This window comes from Atheta coriaria, unplaced genomic scaffold, assembly GCF_025399875.1.
Source record: "Atheta coriaria isolate IRGN ID8LTWV9N9 unplaced genomic scaffold, Caltech_Dcor_3.1 hic_scaffold_6_pilon, whole genome shotgun sequence".
In the NCBI taxonomy this organism is placed as follows: Eukaryota; Metazoa; Arthropoda; class Insecta; order Coleoptera; family Staphylinidae; genus Dalotia; species Dalotia coriaria.
The window spans coordinates 4,579,004-4,600,944 of NW_027045448.1; the positions used below are offsets into that span (position 1 = coordinate 4,579,004).

Below are 21,941 nucleotides of genomic sequence, written 5' to 3' on the forward strand. Positions count from 1 at the left end.
TTGTGTCTTAGGTTAAGTAAATAAAAATTGGTTTATTCCGTTGTTTTACAAACAAATATTACAGATTTTCAACTTGTATTTTTATTTGTATACACTTTTTGCCTTTAGTTTTTGTTTCGTATTGTTTTTGAATGTGTAAAACAACACTCTGCATGAATTGTATCGAATTAAATCTACCAAGAAGTATCTTTTCATTGTTACATAAATAAGTAGTTGTAGGAAAATCAAAAAAAAGTATTAAATCTATTTCTATTTAAAGGTACTCAGTGAATAAATTGCTAGTAACCAATGAAAGCCGCTCGGATAAGTGCAACTCCAATGCTTATTATAGTAAAATGTCGAATTGTTTTCGTACGTAGCGTTCGTCGATGTGCATGTAAACGTTTACAAAAATTCATTGTCTTTTTCTCATTAAATTTAGTTTTGTTTTTAATCAGTCGTTTTTTCATTTATAGTTTTTTTGGGTTGCAGTTATCCGGAGTGGCGCGCCCGGCTGCAAAATCTAGTTAGTACATAAATATAGTGAATAAGATTGTTAAGATATTGTTGGTCTACATTGAACATGTTCTATGTAAAAATGATTTTGTACATAACAAAAAATTATACAAACATACGCTCGCTTCCTCTGCATATTATCCGGCAATCATTCGTAAACATTAATTTGTACTATGTAACAAAAACATGAATCAATTTAAAACGTAATTACAGTAATAATCAAAACACCGACATCTTCGGATATCGATGATAATGCGCGCGGGGGAGGTGTGGCTAAAACTATATAAAACCTATGCGCTAGTAAAAAGAATATTCATCACAGATACACTAAATTAATAAGTTATACAATAGATAGTACAATAATCGTATTTACATATTTATCATATTCATATTTATCAGCATATAAATTCATTTCTTGTTTTGCGTTGGGGGATTACAGTTCGTAAACAATCATTCGCATGATTTGTATTGTTTGTCTGTGAAATAAAGGTCGTTTTCCATTGACGATTGTATTGGTCTGCTCTCGGATATATAGAAATATCGGGTTTAGTGGCTTTGAGTAATGTCATTAAAGTACGTATTACAAGTTGAAAGTTGAAATGTGTACACACACCGAATCAAACATCGATTACGAAACGACTTCCGCGTGCTATTATTGTTTTTGAGCAAGTTACGATTCAATCTTTCCGTTCGCGATTTGTAAATGCCAATAGTAATACATTCCTGCGTCCGCTTTTTTAAATTTCTATCTTTGGTATATCATCCTAATCGTATTTTCTTACCAATAAAATAATTACCGCCAGAGTATTTGTGTTTGCTTGCATCTCGCATTAAAATTCTGAATCGTATATAATCTGATAAGTTCATCCGGTAGTAATGAATAAATTTTCCAGTCTTATTTTGTTTGAAGTAATAGGTAATTCCTCCTCCTTCACGTCTTCCGAAAATTGTCTCAGTCTCATAGAAATAAATGGCACCAATACAGATTTGCAGACAACAAAGTGAGTGCACGCACAATATACACGCACACACTGTTTACAATCTTTACACAATCGTCTCTCTCTCACTTTGTCTCGGCGCCCGCGGTCCGCCATTTTGTGTTATGTCGTATTCGACCGAAACCTAATGAAATGTATGAAACTCAACGCAGCGAGAATCACCTATGCTCATCGGTGTAGCCGTTAAATGGCCGCTGTTGCCGATGGTTGTACGCCGCCGGCGACGTCACCTGCACTGGCGCTTCGATTTTGATGCGTTTGTGCGGCGCTGTTGGGTCAACGCTAGGCGGGCGCTTCGGTATGGTTTTGCCTGTTGACGGTGGTGGTAACGGTGGGTGAGAGGACGCGTTTGACGAGGTATCGCATGGCGACATGCTGCCAGCGGATGGTGTTGACGGACAATCGCGCAAACCATCGCTAGACGCATGCGTTGTTTGATCGGAGGTTTCCGAATCCGGGGACGGTAAGTTCGACAATAACGTCGCGATTGCCTCCTCTAACTCCATAGGATCTTCTACACTTCCAGTCGCTTCTTCATTTGTCAACTATAAAGAATTATTCGATAAATCATCAAATATTCTTATCAACACTAACAAAACTTACTTGTAATTGAGGTGGGGAGGATTTTACCAACGGAGAATATCGTTGCTTCATTTCGGTGATGAGTTTGACGCCTTCTTTCTCCGTGACGAGTTTATTTACACAAATGAAACTCTTTACGATGCCTGTTGAGTCAATTTCGAGGAAACCATACGTCCGTAGGTAGATAAACTGTCCTGTCCGTGATAATAATCGGTAACAAGAGTTTCCTCTCGCTTCACCTTTGTCGTACACTAAAACAAACAAAAAATGATTAGTTTAGTGTGTATTTGGTTGCCTATACAAAATAAAATTTCTAGAAATTAAACTAGATATGCAAAAATTGTTAGTTTGACGGTTTGCACTTTGGTGAGATAAGCGCGTTATCAGTTGAAATATGAACAGTTTACGATTTCTATAAGCAACATTTTATCGAAAACTATGATTGAAGAGTCTAGTAGACAAACAATCAGCGAATAACAACGCCGCACACAGTTCAATAATAAAGTTGTTTATATGATCCCGAGCTGCATTTCTAAGGTCATTTATAAATAGGCATACCACGCCACAAATTAGTTGCATAACTTTGCAATTATTTCCCGGCGCACGATGCACGATGAAAACTCATATGCAAGTCGTGCAATCAAAGAAAACTACTTATCGCCGAGTTAATGCGCTGATAAATGAGAATTACGCTGAATTAGCTTAAATGCGACGCAGATTGCAGTCAATTAAGACGTAAAATACATGAAACAAAATGGCGGCGTGTGCTTACTTTGCCTTAGCGCAATCATCACCCATCGGACGTCATCGCGATGCATGAATTTGAATGCGGTGAGGCCAGACACCTCTTCGATCATGTAACCGGCAATGAAAGAGATCCGCTGGTCGCAGTTGATGATTCGTCCGTCGATCAAATGCCGCGTGACGTACTCGTCTTTACTGGCTTCCATCAGTTGATCCGTGATTGGTTCGGGACGATTTAGACGCATAAAGAATACCCACATCTAAACAAATGAATCACACGTTAATCATAAATATTTAAATTTTGATTGTAGCTGAACTCACATCGGTATTCACCGCTTGTAAATCTCTTGAATGGGACTCGGCTTCAGGGAGGTGACTCCGCGTCACTTGCTTGACACCCATCACCTCAATGGCTTCATATACAGGGGATTCACTGCGTGGTCCAGCGCGCCGCAGCCGCAGGTTGAAGTACTTCCTCCAATCCGACTCTGTAACGAGGTCTGTGCGAAGGTAAGTCTTAAATCGGCTTTGGTCATCCGGGGCGATCACGTTGAAGACCGATTGCCCCATTAAATCAGTCTGCAATGAATAAAATTCAATAATAATACATGTTTTCTATACTTTTAGGTGTATTATACCTGTAAATGTCCTAATATATTCTCCACCGTAGGGGAAACGAATATCACCTTGCCGTTACCGGCGAGGATCATGAGAAACCCGCCGAGTTGCTCACAAACCAAGTTCTCCAGCACAATCTGGTCGATTTCACGCGGCATATTCATACGTTCGCAATTGCCGTTTACTAATGCTGGAAAATTAATATTAATAAATTAATAAGTAGTATACAGTCAAAATGAAGAGCTTATTTTAAAATTAATTACTTTGGTAGATTCTAAGATGTGTTGCAGTCAGTCGCAGGATACTTGTTTTGTCCATGCGTTTGGGACTTGTGGAGATCAATGGCACCAGTCCTGCCAGCTCCGATATGTAGTAGTTCAACTTGTCGCGTCGCATCTTTTCAGCCTTATTTCTCTGCTCTCGACTATTACTGCAAAGAAAAATGGAAGAGAAATTAATTTAATGTAACTTTGGTTGCCTATGTCGAGAAATAGCTTATTTTTGATGATTTTGCGCATAAACCACCAATTTTAACCAAGCAAAAGCAAGTAAACTACTTGTTATTGCAAATATTTGACTTAGACGGTGTAAAACAAAGAATAAAAGTTGGAATGGAGATTTTATCAAAGTTTTGGCTTCAAAATTTAAGTCAAGATGGCGCAAAAGTGCACTCTTAGCATTTTCTGATCTTTTAAAAATAATATATAGCATTAATAGCATTAAACTGCTTTTAAAAAAATTCTGCGCGTGCAAAACCTAAAATAATTCCATGTCTAACCCAACATAACCTAAAAATAAAATTCCAACTCATCATGTTGCAGTTCCTTGATAATAAACGGTTTGTTATGGCAATTGCGTAACATTTTATCCGAGTGACCGGAATCCGCGGCTGCATTCGTAAAATAACAAAGGCCGCGATAAACTCCCGCTCGAATTAGGTCAGCCATGACAAGATGACAACTAGTGCGCTTCGCGCTCGCCGCCCGCCATCTTGCAACCGGACGCTGGCGCATCAAACAACAAATTTAACGGCCGCGAACAATCTGGGAAAATCTTGAATGCTGATTAGCGTTGAATAACTTCCTAGTCATCCAGTCATCCTTTGTGATTCTACTCGTATGCAGTAGCGTAAGGTTTCCGTGTGTATTAGTTCATTAGCTAAATGTTACGCATATCGTCGACGTTTAATTGCTCCAGGGGGATGTCTTGTTATGCTAGCACACTAGTTATTCAATCAGCCGCTCAATTGAGAAGCAAAGCTTAACCAATTATTATTTTCTTGATGCCGGCGATGTTGTTAATTACATGCTCATGCATGATGTAAATTTCGTATTGAGATTATTACCGATTGCTTGTTATTTGTTGTTTGAATTACGCGAGCTGTCAAGTAGTTCCGAATGTTCGAACAACTAGTGGGACCTTATTGAAATGTCGTCACGGACACTCGAGGCGACATTAATAATCCATTAACGACCAGTTTTATGAGCGTTTTCAATTAGATCAATTTGTGGTGAATGGTGAATGATTTGTGCGTTTGATGCATAGTGCACCAAGCAGGCGCCATTTTGATTTTTTCTATTTTTAAGCTTAATATAAAAAAACCAAGAAATAATTCATAGAAGCTTAAAAATAATCTAAAATTTGACTTTGAGAGTGTGAATGAGTGCATGATGATGGCGCAAGCGCCATTTTTCACTTTTTGACCTACATTAAATTGAATTAATCAGATAAACATCCAGCTGCTGATATGCTCCGCTCTTCAAGTACGCGTATCATGCGTACAGTAACGCACAATTTTGTACGCATTGACTTTACTTACAGTACAGTTGACGAGTTGACACTTGACAACGAATTAAAAACATTAATTAATTGAGTTGTGACGTAATAATTCTGCATAAATGATTTTTGGTTTCTTGTCGAATAATTCGAAACATTTTCGTTTAACATTTTTTCGTGTTTCAAACCATAAATTATAGGCGGAAAATTCTAAAATACGTCATTGAAATGTAATAATGTATTTTGTTATTTAAATTTACGGCGGTATCACTTATCAGTTGTAACAAAATGTTCGTAAAGTTTTATTTTGGGTGCATTAGCAATTTTGCACACATTTGGTTTATAATTAATCAATTTATACAATTTCCACGTGTATAGTATTAGAAAAATATATAACACTGTTTGTTTATGTGTGATATTTAGGTACAGCTGAAATAACAAGTGTTTAAAGTTCATTAGGCAATATTTTCAATCATTTTTGGCAATATTTTTAGAAGTTTCTAGTCAAAACAATCATGTTTGGTGTTAAAATAAAGAAAACGTCAAAACACAAATAAAGTGGTGTCTGTTTTATTGATCTGTGACACTTTTACACAGAAAAATAATTGTTTAACTTGAAAAAATAAACTTTTCGGTTGATTTAAATGCATTGCGAAAGTTTGTTGGGAATTGATGGATGTTTGTTACACTTTAACGCAAAAACTACTGAACCAATTTTGATAAAATTTTGTGAAAAAATAGATTAAAGTATGTAGAAGAGCATATACTACAATTTGTTGCCGAAATATAACATAAAAGTTGTAAAATAAGGAATGAAAGTTAAAATAAAGAATAAATCAGAGTTATGATTATATTTCCCCCCTGAGATGGCGCTAGATCTCAGTATATAATTTTAACCTTCAAATATTTTACATTAAATTACCCCCGTGCATAGCGCAGACAGATTGATGGCAGCAATGCAAGTAAATACGGACTTGGCGCGACAGTCAGCAATGTTGCTGGCGTGATGCAACATTCAAATTATAAAAATAGATAAAATTAATTTGCATCGTGCGTGTGTTTTACTCAGCGGGCGTACGCGTCGGTGTAATAATAATTACCGCGACTGCAATCGGCAAAACATTGAATTTGCATCGTTCAGCGTATATTAATTGCCTCCAACGTTACAATTGTCATTTCTATACACTCAACGATGTTTCAAATTGTCAGTTAAAATAATTTACGCATTTCCATCCATATATTAGATGCATTTTTAATAAGTGCCATATTTTCATTGAATAAATAACAATTACGTTGACAGTTTTCATACGGAAAACCTATATATATATAAAATAAATATTTTCCTGCGCGTTTGAAAATTAAATTGCAATATGAAATTCCGACATCAGCGCGATATAACTTATTCATGCCGCATCCGTTCGAGTAGTACTCGCGTTGCATAACATATACTATCGACGATATCCGAGCAGCAAGTAGGATAATAAGCGCACCTCGTCGCATTTCCTCTGTTTTTCCCTCAGCCTAGGTTACCACGAACCGCAGTGACCTAGCTGCCTACAAGGGAAGACATAGAACGGGGGCGAGAATAAAAAACAAGCAACCCGCTGCATATTTAAAGCTTCAGGGCGTAGCCGTCAAAGTGTAGGCGATTGGTTTTTGTTCTAACTTGTTTTTCCAAGCAATCCTGCTGCGCAATTCGACGAGAATTGTAACAATGTGCGCGATGTGCATGCGAGGATATTGATTATTTTTCATAAAATCTAAATTTAAAACTATTCATGCGATGAATGAGTCTTAAAATATCCCATAGATGGCGACAGTAAAATATTTAGAAAATATTACATCAATGTGTGTTTTATTCCATGTAGAAACATCTTTAAAACATGTCGAGCGTTTAGTTACATAACCGTATGTAATGTGTAAGTAAATTAACATCTGTGACGTGTGTGGCCTAGGTTACACGACGGCGCAGTGTCCTAACCCATTCCAAATACAACATAACCTCAAAAAATCTAAAATTTCTTCATAAAAACTTTCAGTTTAATCTAATTTTAGTCCAGAATAAAATTGATTTTAGACGTTGTAGTCTGTGAAAAAAAATGAAATACAAATGTGTTACTAGCACGCCAGTTAGTATAGGTCAAGGCGAATATTTAAAGATTTCGTCTACGGCGCGTCGCCGCCGAGTAGAATCCGCGCGTAAGGTGCACCAAATATTGTAATGGAACTTACTTAACGTGCTAAGTAGTGAGCAAACCGTGAGCGCGCCGTATAAAAGCGAACAATAAACACACAACTCTGTAAATACACAATGTAACCGTGTAACAAGGATGAGTCGAGTTGGTAAAATATGTGTTTTACATTTTAGAAACGATCAGTATAAAAGTTTGAAGGTTTTTCACGGAACGCAGCGATATTTAGCTCATCTATTTATTAATATTCAAGCGTTACTGTGTTATCGGCGGGTTTTTTGAGAATTTTTGTTAGTTACGTGACTGGTATTAGTAACAATCATTAAGTTTCGTGTAAGTATCAGCTTTTTTTTTTCTTTTATTGTTTATGGAAATGTTGGATTTTTGATGATTTTCATGCATTATTTTGGGTATAACTACTAATTTCACCTGATTTTGATATTTTGGAGATGTAAACTTTAGATTTTATTAAAATGGGAAAATTGTTTGCAATTGCATTACTTTTAAATAGAATGGTTTAAGGTTATGTGTGTTTGTTTGGTATATTCATTGTGGTTCAGGGTGAAAAATAAAACCATCTGTGTTAGTGTAGCAGAAGAAAATTCGGATTTTTATAATATTCAATTATTTTTGATTTTCCTTCACACCAAATAGCAGAAAACCTATTAAATACTCGAAAACTTCAAGAAAATAAATGTTAAATCATCTCAACATGATTTTTGTGAAAATTCATGTTTTGTCAATAACAAAACTGATTATAATCAATTAGAAATTAGTTTAAGTTTTAGAAATACATGAAAATAAATTTCCCCTTTCATACTTATTCAAATTATTAATTTTTATAAACAGAAGCCACCTTTAACATTATCCTAACCCCCAAACTTACGTCAATTCCCGTCACTTTCCTACCTTTCCATACTTAATATGCAATATACCTCCTAATTTGCGTTGAATCCAAAAAAATTAAACCAGCTAAAATGTGCTTGCCATGTTTGTGGAGCACACCTGTGACCGTCGTTCACAGTTCATTATTCGATGCTTATATAAATGAGCATGGCGGCGAGTTCAAGGCACTCACGGTCGCGAAATCCCACCCAAACGAAAAAAAAACTCGATGAATCAAAAAAATCTAGCGGTGTTTTTATTTATTATTATTTATGCGCTGATAGATGCATAAATTTCAAGTTTTATTCGCGACGCGAATGTCTCGCCAAACATCCTGCTAAAGTAATAAATAATCCTAATTCTCTCATACCTGATATGTACTTTATTAAAACGCTGCCAAAACTTAAATCTGCATTCGTTTTCGTCGCCTATTCGCCATAATTTTAACGAAACGTATAAAGTATAATAAGTTAGGAACTAAATTTAGGTTATGTGTGGCTTAAATATATTATGTACAAGTAGTCTATAAAAATTCTTGTGTGTTGTGCGTGTGGCCGAGATTGCAGTGTCAAAGTTTATTATCGTGCTATTAGGATGTACCGGGAAGTTTTTCTCGCGAATCACTTCGCCTGGGATGGCTAGTGCGTGCTATTCGTTCGTGATATTATTAGTTTCCTAGAACACGTCATCCCGCCGTCGCCGTCGGCAGCCAGCTCAAACCAGTAGGTTAATATAAAGTGGCCAGCGAGTCTGAAGGCCAACCTAGACATGATTCGACGCAGTGGAGAGGTCTGGGCGACGGCAAAACATTCGATTTAATTTAGAGTGGAAAATATGTGCGAAGTGTGCTTTAGCTATAAAAAAAACACCAGAAAAAATGCATCTAGGCCACACAAATTACATCCGTAGAATCCTAATAATATATTAGGTATAAATGCAAATGTGAATTTGTTCGTTTCTGACGCTTTCAAGCAAAAACCACTCAAGTAATTTCGATAAATTTTGGAGTGCAGATAGTTTAGATTATGGAAAAGAATATAAGCTACTTTTTGTTGCAAAAATTTTAGTAGAAAGCTGTGAAATAAAGGATGAAAGTTTTACGGAGAATAAATCAAAGTAATAGTTAAATAATTCAATGATAGATGGCGTAAAAATGCATAATTAGCATTTTAAATTTCTTTAAATTAAAATTAGGACTTTTATCACAAATTCTGCATTTTTTAAAATAAAAATCTATGCGGATTTAATCTAATATTTTCATATTTCTAAACAAAATATTGTCTGTTGAGATTTGATATAAAATCTAACGGAAAATTCTATTGCGTCGCAATGTTATCAACTCGAGTGTGTCGTGTATATGTGCAAACTGCATCGCGACGACCTTTTCCCATGACCGCTGGAAACCCGTTGCATTTCCGTGAAAATGCAAAGGATAAATATTATTATCGCGCAGCGACGTGTGTTTATAAACACTCGAACGTGTTGTGCCGATAAAACACACTCGCGTCCACTTTCAGGACACTCCGGATCCACACAACGCATAAATATCAATCAAGTGCATCGCTTTTCGTGGAAATATTATTTCGAAAAATGCGAAAATTGAATCGTATATAAATTAGCAAATCGTTTTATCTGTGCTATCGCAAAACCATGGCCAGACATAAAAATCTCGCGATAAGCATACCATCGCGATATCATACATACTGCACTTTATGTGGCGTTTTATCAAAAGATTCATTCTCGATCGCATGAAACGTGAATGAGTATCGATGCCTGGCGCATGCACCAATTGAATTCTGATGCTGATTTAATCAATGATTTTTTCATAGATTTAATAAGATAACATTCACGGTTTATATTTAAACAACCATTTTATGACATTGGAGATGTTTACGTATCTAATCTGTTTTTTCTACGAAAACAAATGACGAATTTTATAAGTAAATTCAAAGAAAACGTCAAAATTTACAAATAAAATAAAATTTTCTGTATCAAGAAACAGGATACAATTTATTATTATTTATTATCATTATCGGCGCCGTTAATAAAATTAAATTTAATGATTTTATACTTAATTTCGTTGAAGTTTCGCTATCGCTATCAATAACTATAACAAAATGTAACATTTAGCATCGATAGTTGACCTACAAACTGCAATATCATTCCGAACTCAGCGAATTTCACACACTTCGCACACACATACCGAGTGTGCACACAAACCGGCAACGAACTTAACTCACCATCAACATTGCATATTTAAGTCTACAACAATTGCGACACTAAACAATTAGTATTTCATTATTATTTGCAATCTGTTTATCACCGGCGTAAGCAAATACGCCCGACGGCTAAACGGCTGCGCTTGTTCGCAATCATGCATTATGCATGTGATAAATAATTGATAATACAACACATCCGAGACGTCTCGAGCGCAAAACAAATAATAATTCACTTCAAAACAAAATAAAACAAAAATAAAACCAAATTTTATTATTTTTTAACCGATAGATGTCGTTGATGAATGAATATTACACATATTATATTATAGGTTATGTTGTGTTTGTGTAACTGACCTAGACGATTGGTCCGCAATCGAATTGTAATTCGCCGCCAGCATGTCGTTGTACCACGTCTGATCGAGCATGTTCATATAGTGGTTCATCGGAGGATTGTACGTGGTGTGACAGTTACCATTTGTCACATAACCACCGCCGGTGGTGCTCGCCCCCTGATCATTCCACGACATGATTTCTTCCTGATTGTATTCTATTTAATCCCAATCACTGTGATAATAATACACCCACATAATCCAATCGGCGAGTAAAAAATAAAACTCAATATTTTGTGTAAACAGTTCGTGGCATTTTCTTTTTGGTCAGCCACCTGTAGAACACACTGCAATCGGCACCTCCACCAAGGACAACACTTGACTTGGCGCCGCAAGTTCGAGAGAAAAAATTGTTGAATTTTTATTACAAACTTGTTTTAGTTGAGTGTGAATGTTTTCCAAAGCGCGCGAGTTGAGCAAAACGCTGACGAAATCAAATACATGCACACATATGTGTGTTTTGTGTTGTTTTTTTTTATTATTATTTAATATACACACACGTTCGCGTCGCGCTCGAATTGAAACTGGCGACTGGCGGGACGAGTGTCGGGTGTTTGAATCGGCGAACTGCGCTTGTTGGCTCCTGCTACCGCTATGCTCCTCTATACTCGGACGACGACGCGACAACGACGAACGATGCCGAACCGCGCCGCTGTTTCCACGCAACTGAACCGATGATGCGGACTCTGATACACCAAGGACTCTAATCTACACAGACACATTCGCGCTTGCACTGGCTTCACGGACGCCGGCGCGCGCGAAACAAAACGCGAGCGCATACAGTGTGGACGTAAGTAGACAAACAGCGGCGCGCAACATGTCTGGCGACGCGACGGATCAACGTTCAAGCGCATTTTTTGTAAGTAATTAGAAATTTGTTGTTAGAGTGTGTAAAGTTGCAGTTTAAAGAATTGGTGGATAAAATTATGTTATTAATGTGCATAATATGGCATAATAAGCATGTTTAGGTATAGGGTAAGAGTGGAAATTTGATATTTATTAGTTTTTAATTAATGACTCGAAAACTATTTGCGCTAGAATTATGAATTTTTCATAAGTTGATTCTGGATTAAATTCTGCATATATTTATGCAGAAAATATGTAAATCGTAATAATACACAAAAATTTATAAACAATTAAAGTTGATGTTGGGTGCATGAAGATAAAAATGTGATGTTTATTCCTTTTTAATTAATAACTCATAAACTATTTGCACTATAGTGATTTTTCTATCATTAATTAGTTCAGAATTAAATTCTGCATGTAACTGCTCAAGAACTTTGTAAATCGTAATAATACATTAAAAGTTACAAGCAATTAAAGTTGATGTTTTTAAAATTTTAGAAAATTAACCTAAAAATGTGTGTAACTTTTGATAAAAATCAAATATCACTCAAATTTCTTCATTTTTAAACTCGGAATTTCATACCAAATAATTATCCTCAAAAATTTAAGATATGAAATAAATTGTTGTCGATATTCATAACTTCTGTCTAAAAATATCCTTTTATTCTTGCATCCTGTCACATTTTCAACCAAACAAAATGAATCCCTTGCTTAAGTAAAGTGGGCGGAGCATATTGAACATTTTTCTCGTTATTCTTACTTGTTTATTTATTTAATCCTTGTTTTCTTTTATTATTGAATCTTATTTGCTTACTCTTTTCGCTTTTTTTTTTCGTTTTCGGTTCGTTTTTTGCGTTTCGTGTCCGTGAATTTATGCCACTGTAATTAACATCGTACTGTGTACATTAGTACAGTACATATTTTTCGTCCAACATGAAGAATAATACAAATAAACACCGTCGGAAAGCCCAGTAACAAAAAAGCTCTTAAAATGAATTTTTACCAATAAATACTTCTTTGAATTCATTGAAATTTTGAAAATATAAAATAAATAAAATAAATCTCAATGATAAATCAATTCATCTACCGAATTTTTAATAAAATAATATTTTGTGGTGTAGCATAAACAAATTAAATTGTTTTTACATAATTATAATTCTAATTAATTACGTAATATTTTTTCGACGACTTACCTTGGAAGCTGTGAACCTCCGGGTGAAACGCATGCCTCGGGGGCTGAATCTTCTTCTGTCTCGCAATCCCCGCTATCCATGCTGCTCATGATTAAATCTACAACAAGCAAATGTACAATAATTAATTTCTGCACAAATTGTATAAATTTTTATCTATTTTTATAATTTGTGTTTTGATGTTTGGTTGAATCATCCTGATGACTTTGACCATGTCTGGCTTGATCTTTTTTTATTGTTTTTTATTGAAGCACGTAATAAAAGTCGACATTACGTGCGTCGGTGTTTGTTTAGTGTAGATGTGTGTGTGTGTGTGTGTGTGTGCAGACTGTTGTTATACTGATGTTTGATGTATGATGTTTGCGTTTCGCGATTGGCGCAGACGAAATCAGTTAACGTCGAAACTATTGGAAAGGTCAGCAGGCGGCGGCAGGAGAGCCGCCGGCACGATCGTAAAGCTGGATCGTGCTGAAATTCGGCAGTGGTTCATTCCAGACAAATTATTGTGATAATAAATTATTTTATTTTCGTAGCCATAGATGCGTACAGATGAAAGCGCGATTGAATAATGGCTTAAATGTTATTGCGCAGGCGTAAATTACTTTTTGTTGCCATACTGCATAAAAAAATAAATGTGCGTGAGATAAAATTTTATAAACAAACTTTAGATGAGCCGATTAGCTGTAATCGTAGTTAAATTTCTATTCATCAACTTTAATTGCTTTTAACTTTTGATGTATTATTACGATTTACAAAATTATTGTACAGTGATATGCAGAATTTAATTCTGAATCAATTAGTGCAAGAAACATCAATATAGTGCAAATAGTTTACGAGTTATTAATTAAAAAAAGAAAGAAATATCAAATTTCTGTTTATAAACCAAATATCAAGTTTAATTGTTTATAACTTTCTGTGTATAATTACGATTTACATATTTTTTGCATAATTATATGCAAACACTAATTCTGAATCAATTTATGAAAGATTCATCATTCTAGTGCAAATCGTTTCCGAGTTATTAATTAAATCCCAATAAATATCACATTTCTAATAATTCATAATAATATGAAGCAATTATTTGAATAAAATACGAGTAGATAAACTTTAGAAAAATAATTCACATGTCCAATAAATTTTTAAATTTTAAACATTCTTAAATTATTCCTATGCGAAGTTCCGACATGCCCATAGTAACGTGCTTATATAACATTTCATTGCTCATTATTTTGTATTTTCATTTGTAAGCTTTCCTAAAGCTCAAATTTCCGAATTCTCTGTAAGTACGTAATGTAAGTATTGTACTAATTAAAAGCATCGAATAATATTCAAGTTACCTACACATTTCATTCAATTTCCATTTGATTACACTAAAATTTAACACTAATTGAATTTGATTATTATTATAAATTATAAATTTTATCAATACACGTGTTTATAATCCAGCAAACAAATTAAAACAAAACGATAATAAATTTCCAGATAATAACTAAATAACACACCACAAACAAACCAAAATAATATTCATTTGTAGTAAAGTACATAAAATATGTACCAAAAGTTTCATTGCATACATATTGTGATGCTGCATTTTTGCCCTAAGTGCTTTTGGCAGCGAATGCAACGCGCAGTAAGTTCCGGCAATGAGCGTACAAATAGATTCGTTTTAAATATAACTTGAACATGAATATTTTGACAATGTTTCAAGCATTTTATTCATCAACACACGAATTTCAACCAATGAAAGCGCTGGCCAAAGTAAAAATGCATAATTTTTCGGTTTGTAATAAATTTTCTAAATATTATATGTAATAATAATAGTGATTATTTGGAAACGAACTAATTCTGAATGAAAATTAAGACATTCAGCGATGAAAACGTCTCGTCAACCACCCGCGGCGTAAATCGCGCTGAATATTAGCGTGCTGCGCACGCGGACGCGTGTCCTACGTGTCCTTTTCACGTCGAATGTAATTTTAATAATTTCCCGAGTGTTTCGCCCAAACACAAAAAACACAGCATTTATTTATAGCTCAAAATAAAACGATTAATTTTAATTTTTCAGATTTGAGATTTCGTTGTGATAAGATTTATCTGCAAGGACAAACAAATGGGAATATAGTTGTTGTGTTGTGGGTTGATATACGATCTAAGATCGTAGATCTAAGAAGTTGTTTACAAAAGAGGATAATATTCCATACGGGTATGGGATTGAAAAATCCTTCATAACAAATTGCTGCGGAGGTTCTAAGAAAAGAAAAATATGATTTTTACTTTTATCCTTGCAGAAGTCCTTGTTGCAAGACAATTTTTGAAATAAATTATCCAAAATCAAAAAAGAAATTTAAAGTTACTGATTAATTAATTAAAATTTCAATTAATCTACAATGATCATCTGATTTGCTTTGAGGCACTCATTACACTCGAGTTCATCGTAATTAATTAACTCTTGAACGTCTTCCGTTGTGTTACGTTGACATTACATTCTTTGATAAAATATATATTTAAGCAGATATTCGAATTTGCTAGCGTTTAACCGTGAGAAGTGAGAGAATTGAAAAACCGTAGGCGAGAATGAAATTATCGATTGATGGCGGCGGGTCTTTCAATGTTTCCATCAGTCATTACGTGTCGAGCTTTCCATTCACGAATTCAGCGCGTTTCAGCAAGGATTGGTTGCTAACGAAACCGACCGTCAGCACATCAAACAGCACGACGTAGGAGGCGAAAAATAAATCCTTCAATTTATTCTAAGGCCGCCATTTTGTTTCGTGCATCATATTTTTGATATATAGATATAAATAGAAAATGTTTCCATTTATTTGTGAAATTCAATTTATATTTTGAGATAAAGCGTGTTTGCACTGGATAATAATTGATTTCAACACAGGATTAAATATTAGTTGAATATTAATTGTTATTAATTAATAACTCTCGAACTATTTACAGTAGAGTTGACATTGTTTCAAAAATAGATACTGAATTAAATTATTCATATACGAAAATTAAAATATGGTTAATTAGTGCTTTGTATAAACAGTTATTCATGTTTAAAGTTGGATTTTGTGAAAAAATTATAATTTTGATATTAATTTGCGTATAATTATTGATTAAACATTGTTATCAATAAAATCTTTTGATTAATCGATGTAGAATTTAATAATGAATAAACCTGTGTAGGAAGCATAAAGATAACTTGATTGGTTTATAAGTAATTAATTAGTAACAATTGTTAAAAATTTCTTTCATGAAACGTAGAAGTAATGCGACTATATTATGGTTTTTAATTAATAACTCAAAAACTATTTGTACTAAAGTTTTCATTCTATCAAAAATAGATTCTGAATTAAAGTATTTACGTATGAAAATTAAAATATAGTTAATTGCAGTTTTTATCAAAAAGTTATCAATGTTTAAAGTTGGATTTTGAAAAAATTATAATTTTAATATAAAACGTTGTTATCAATAAAATCATTTGATTAATCGATGTAGAATGGAATAATAAATAAATCTGTGAAGCAAGCTTTAATTAAGTTAATTGGTTTACACGTAATTAATTAAAAACTAAGGAAAAATAAAATTTAATTTTCATAACGTGCACCTAACTTTGCAGCTCTTAATAATTAATTACTCAAAAACTATTAATACTAAATCCATGATTTTTTCATAGTTCATTCCTAATTATATTCTGTATCCCATAATATTATCACAGTTTTAATCACATTAGTACAAAAATTGTTATCAACAATTAAAATTGAAATTAAAAAAAAACAAAGCAGATGATAAATCTATAAATATCGATAAATCCAATAAAAATCTATTGATTACCCGCAAAAATAAAATATCTACAAATTCATACGCCATTAAAAACTCACCGTAAATTATTTTTTATACGTCAACAAGTAAAAATCTACCTATATCAACATTTTTTGCATTGTCAAAGTACAAAAACACAACTGATAACGCTTCCTAATCAGTATTTAATACTATAACAGGAAAAAATACTACTACAATTATTTTAATTGGTTGCCGATATCAGAAAATAACGTACATAACAATTCAATCATTTGAATAAGTAACAAAAAAAAACCACACACCCACAACCAATACGCGAAACGTATTATTATTCAAAAAGTCGACTGCAACGAACACGATCAAAGTTAAGTAAATATTGGTTGTATTGCACTCGCTTACATTCGGTAGCCATACCGAGATATAGTGATAATAAATAATCGAGCGAGTGTCCTCTAAACGACCTACCTTAATGCACGACTACTTGAACAAGCGCGCGCGCTCGCGATTCGCATCCACGTCGACGCAAAAACACAAAATACATTACATCGAACATCACATCAACGAAAAACCTCATTTCGTGTCTAAATATACTCACACAGAAAAAAAAACTTCCACAGAAATATAAAAATACGTATTGCTACGCTTAGGTTATTTTAGGTTATGTTAACATTTGCGAATTTCGTTAGCAGTACACTTTCTTGCGATATTTATAACTTGAATGAATAAGACACAAGTACACATGTGACGTGTACCTATCTTAACAAAAAACGTATTGCGATGGAGATTTTTTCGCATTTTGAATATCGCCAAGTCATTTCATCCGACGAGCGAATTTTATTTGTATGTGCAAGTCATAATATTCGCGCGATATCGATTGCGTTGTTGTTTTCCAATTGAAGTTTTAGCGCTTCTAAACGACACGAACATTGATAAGACTTCGCGCGTTATTATAACTCGCATACACTGAGTTCAAAGACCTTTTTTATTGCTTTTATTTTGCGAAACAGAAAAATTTACAGGAATCTGTAATGTTGTATCATAACGTAATAGAAGTAAAGATGTTGCGTGTTTAGTACGTTTAAAAATTGATGCTTGTATGCGCGTTCGTCAATTACGTGCGAAGGACGACGATGTTGCATCGCGAAAATGCACCTAGCAACACAACGCGACGTGCTCGCGGTAGAAAAACGTTTGGCAAACGTTTCCGCGCCTCGCGATCGCTTCAATTACCCAACATTAAGCTATTTAAAGTATAAAGCATGATATATCATCTCATCAGCAACATGCACAACTTGCACAATGTCTATCGCGATGTGTGCGCACAGATCAAGGCAGAAAATGTTGAGATATATTATATTTTATTTTAGATTTTATTATACCAAGTGGTTTTGTTTTGTTTTTGCAAGTGAAAAATATAATTCGGGTTTTGAATGATGATGAAATTTAAAAATATAATATGTGTCATTTACTGAGGCGTATATCCCTGATCTGTTGATCAGTGTAATCGAATTACGACGCGCAGTAAATGCGTGCTGCACTTAGTTGAATTCCTTCCTGGCAATAATCGCGTCGTTCGCGGCAATAACAAATTACATTTGCGACATTCAGCCCGGCTGTGGGAAAGCGGCTCGATAAACAAATGCGTAATGAAGGTTATTGCAGTCAATCCAATATTGTTATTATTATTGTTTGTGGCATTCAATGGGCGTACATCCGCATGTGTTCATTCAAGAAAAATATACTATGTAATAATAAAGCTTACTTGCATAAATATTTTTCACAAATCATTCAAAATGAAAACTTGTTGTTTAATGAAATATTTTCGTAGTAATAGTTGGATAGTAAATGTTATTGTTGATGATGTCAAGTAACATAACATTATCCAGAGGATTCATTTATTTTTTTAGTTTTTCCTTGAATTTTTCGAATAAAACGTCAACAAATCATAAAAATTTGTTTAACCGCTCGCTCTTTAGAACACATTTGAATACATTATACATTTGCGTCTTCGATTTTTTCTAGACTTCATTTTTAGCAAAGAAATAAAAAGAAATTTCAAGGAAATTTCAATTTCATTTAATTGTATTATATATTCAGTATTTCGTATAACTTTGCGAAAAAAACTTTGTATTAAGATAAATGTTGATGTAAATCAAGATAATACGAATTATATTTTTATTAAAACATGCTTTTAGGAACGAAAATTGAGAGAAAAACAGTCCAAATGTAATTTTTTCTCAAATTTATGGACATTTGAATAATAAAAACAACGTAAAAACGTTAATTTTTGTAAACTGCCATCTCGGAAACAACTACCACCAAAAAAATAATTATAAAATATTGTGAAATTTGATGTAAAATTGACGAAAAAACAAAAACTGCAGTTTTTTGAACTTTTAAAATAAAAAATTGATTGCTGCATCAAATAAGTCAATGCACTCATTACCTTAATCACTTCCTGACACTAATTTAACGACCTAACGCTGCGATTACATATTTCCACTTATTGATAATTTTTATTCTGGAATTTCAACAATTCCAAGAATTCGAGTTCTTTTGTTCAATAATATCCAACATATTCTGTTGTGACGAATGCACTCGGCATAATTTCGGTCGTGTAGGGGTAAATTTGTAATTATAATCCCGCGAGCGCAATAATTAACTAATCATAAACATGTGCGCGTGCCAATTGCAAATTGCAGCGCGCAAGTTGTTGATATGTTGATACAATAATTGCGCTTTCGGCTTTTCGACTTCTCCGACATACGCCTACACGTTCCACACGTCGTCAGCAGCCCCAAGTATGCAATTATTACAACTGCACAACCCACCTAAACTAATAATAAACTCAAATTAAAACGTAACAGTATAATGCACCTGCAACAACGCCATCTATATTATACTAGAAAATGTTAACGTTTTAGTTTAACTGAAGTTATATTAGATATTTTTGTAGTGTGGACATATTGTATACAAAAATATTCTGGTATGTAATATAGACGTCGTTCAATGTTCATTAAAACTTTGATTAATTTCCTCGACTTCTCGACTTTGCGTTCTGCGCAGTTAGCACTGCGCGATTGCATGCGCCGCCGACTAGAAACTTGTCTGTAACCGAGGCGAACTTTTCCAAAGCAAATATTTAATAATACGTTTTATATGCGAATACATTTCGCAAAACTTTTCACCGGCTTCTTTCTCTTTTCGAAAAGAAAAAAACGCTTGTAATGAAAAGCGGATTCTGATTTCACATTCAGTTTTGTCGCCCGGCGCGTATTTGAAGAAGATTTAATCGAAATGGAGTTTGAATATTTACCGAGTTCTGAATTCGAATCGAATATTAGATTTTGTTTCATTTCCTTGAACCGCAAGTTGGTTTTATTATCAAAAACATTACGATCGAAAATAAAAACAATAGTGCTACGCAACTGATAACGATGATCATAAACAATCCTACAATATGTACCTTTTCACTTTGTATTCTTTTATACTAAGACAGAGTTGGTTATGAAGTTTATTTGATGGTTACTGATTCGTGAAATGATGAAAGGTGAAAGGTGGATCGATGACACCCGAAACCGTGACTGGCGTGAGAGCGGAGCGCGCCGGGGAAACTGACCTGCGCCACAAAAAAGCCGCCAAGCCGCCGAATCCTAGCCCAATCGAACCATCGTTGCGGCTGTGCGAAAGCCGGCGATGGGTTTTCGTAGTAGTGCGCCGCGCAGAGAACGCGTTCACAGCCCCCGCACTGTCTGAAAACTCGAGGTCAACACCTCACACCACCCTCGGAGCATCGATCCACTCGTCGGGGCGAAATTCACCACCGCCGACGCGTAGTAGACAAAACTCAACTTTTAAAAAACATGTTTCATATTATATTTCAACTTAATATAAAAAAATATGCTTTTACTTTGATATTCATTAAACTAATCAATATCCGTGTGAAAATGAAGCGATGCGATGTGAAACAACCGATGTGGAAGCAAAACGGAAAACTGACCTCGCCCAAAAGCCGGCCGGTTGAGGTTGTCATTACATAACCTCAGAAAACAAGAAATTTCTTACCCTAGCATAACTCACACACCACATAACCTCTAATTATTACTCAATGTACGAGTATATGATTTATTTATTTAATGAGTTTCATCATTGCGCTGTGTTGCTAAGGCGTAATTTATAGTGCAACGTTTGATGTTAGTGGTTAGATAATGCATAATAGATAATGTAATCGTTTGAAAATGCACATTGTTTGCGTCATCTCAGCGCCGCCTGTATTTTTAGCCCTTGAACTTTCAACTCTCCGGAGCTTTTAAAATGCATGTAATTGAAATGCAAGAATCTTGTAATACTGACCTAATTATATACTATACCAACCATTGAATTATTGAAAATGTGAGTTTCCCATGGAAAATAGGAAATAAACACGCAATTGCTCATGAAAAATAAATAGTGAAAACCTGACAAATGGCATTATACGTTGTATTGTATTGTTGTAGTTTGTAGTGTGGTGCAAGCAAATAGCTTTAAACTAGGTCAGGTTTTATAAATCAATAAAACCATTTCTTTACTCGCTACTGTTTTCCGGATAATTTTACATTTTACATTTTACATGCACTGTGCATTGATTAATTGAATACAATAGATTCTAATCGGACAAATATATTATTTACTACTAAATTATTCAAAGTAGTTTAAAAAATAAAATAGACTTACACGATTTCTATATAAATATGTCAATCTTTGTTGCACTTGTAGATCCTTCACTGGTATGATGAGGAATATTTGTGTCTGGTTGTAATATTACAGCTTAAAATGTGCTTTGATGTTTATTGCGACACATGCGTTCTCAAACTGCACCCAACGGCCGCTGTGTAACAATGGATATTTTCTACGCCGCGAAGGCCGGCCGTTCAATTTTTTATTGCTAAACCAGCGGTGCGTTGCTGATATCGATGCACAACGTGGCGATGCAACGAAAACCGTGACGGCTGTTGTCGAAACTGTGCATTTACTAGGCGGTTTAATAAATTTTAAGTGTTTACTGACGTTATTCTTGTTTTCCCGGCGCAAATTACGGCGGAGTACGTGAAGAGAAACGAAAACAAGCGGTAACAGGTCGATTTCGACATGCTAGCGCCCTCTGTTGGCTTTTACACAAAGTTTTAGCTTAGGATCATGTAGATCATATTCAAGAATAAAAACTTTCAAATTT

General features: G+C 34.4%; 1 protein-coding gene across 2 annotated transcripts; it reads right to left on the reverse strand.

Moving 5' to 3' along the window:
* Positions 1 to 12: 12 nt before the first annotated feature.
* LOC135794754 (basic helix-loop-helix ARNT-like protein 1) lies at positions 13 to 21,686 on the reverse strand. Of its 2 annotated transcripts, XM_065306140.1 has the most exons (8): positions 21,443 to 21,686; positions 12,938 to 13,034; positions 3,701 to 3,867; positions 3,458 to 3,627; positions 3,141 to 3,398; positions 2,848 to 3,079; positions 2,097 to 2,326; positions 13 to 2,038 (listed from the first exon to the last, which is right to left on the reverse strand). In XM_065306140.1, exons 2-8 carry the CDS (start codon positions 13,024 to 13,026, stop codon positions 1,652 to 1,654), a joined length of 1,533 nt encoding a protein of 510 aa, XP_065162212.1. In that variant the 5' UTR covers positions 13,027 to 13,034; positions 21,443 to 21,686; the 3' UTR covers positions 13 to 1,651. The 2 variants fall into 2 exon arrangements, with proteins under 2 accessions (XP_065162212.1, XP_065162211.1); XM_065306139.1 differs by lacking the exons at positions 12,938 to 13,034; positions 21,443 to 21,686 and adding an exon at positions 10,864 to 11,210.
* Positions 21,687 to 21,941: the final 255 nt, after the last annotated feature.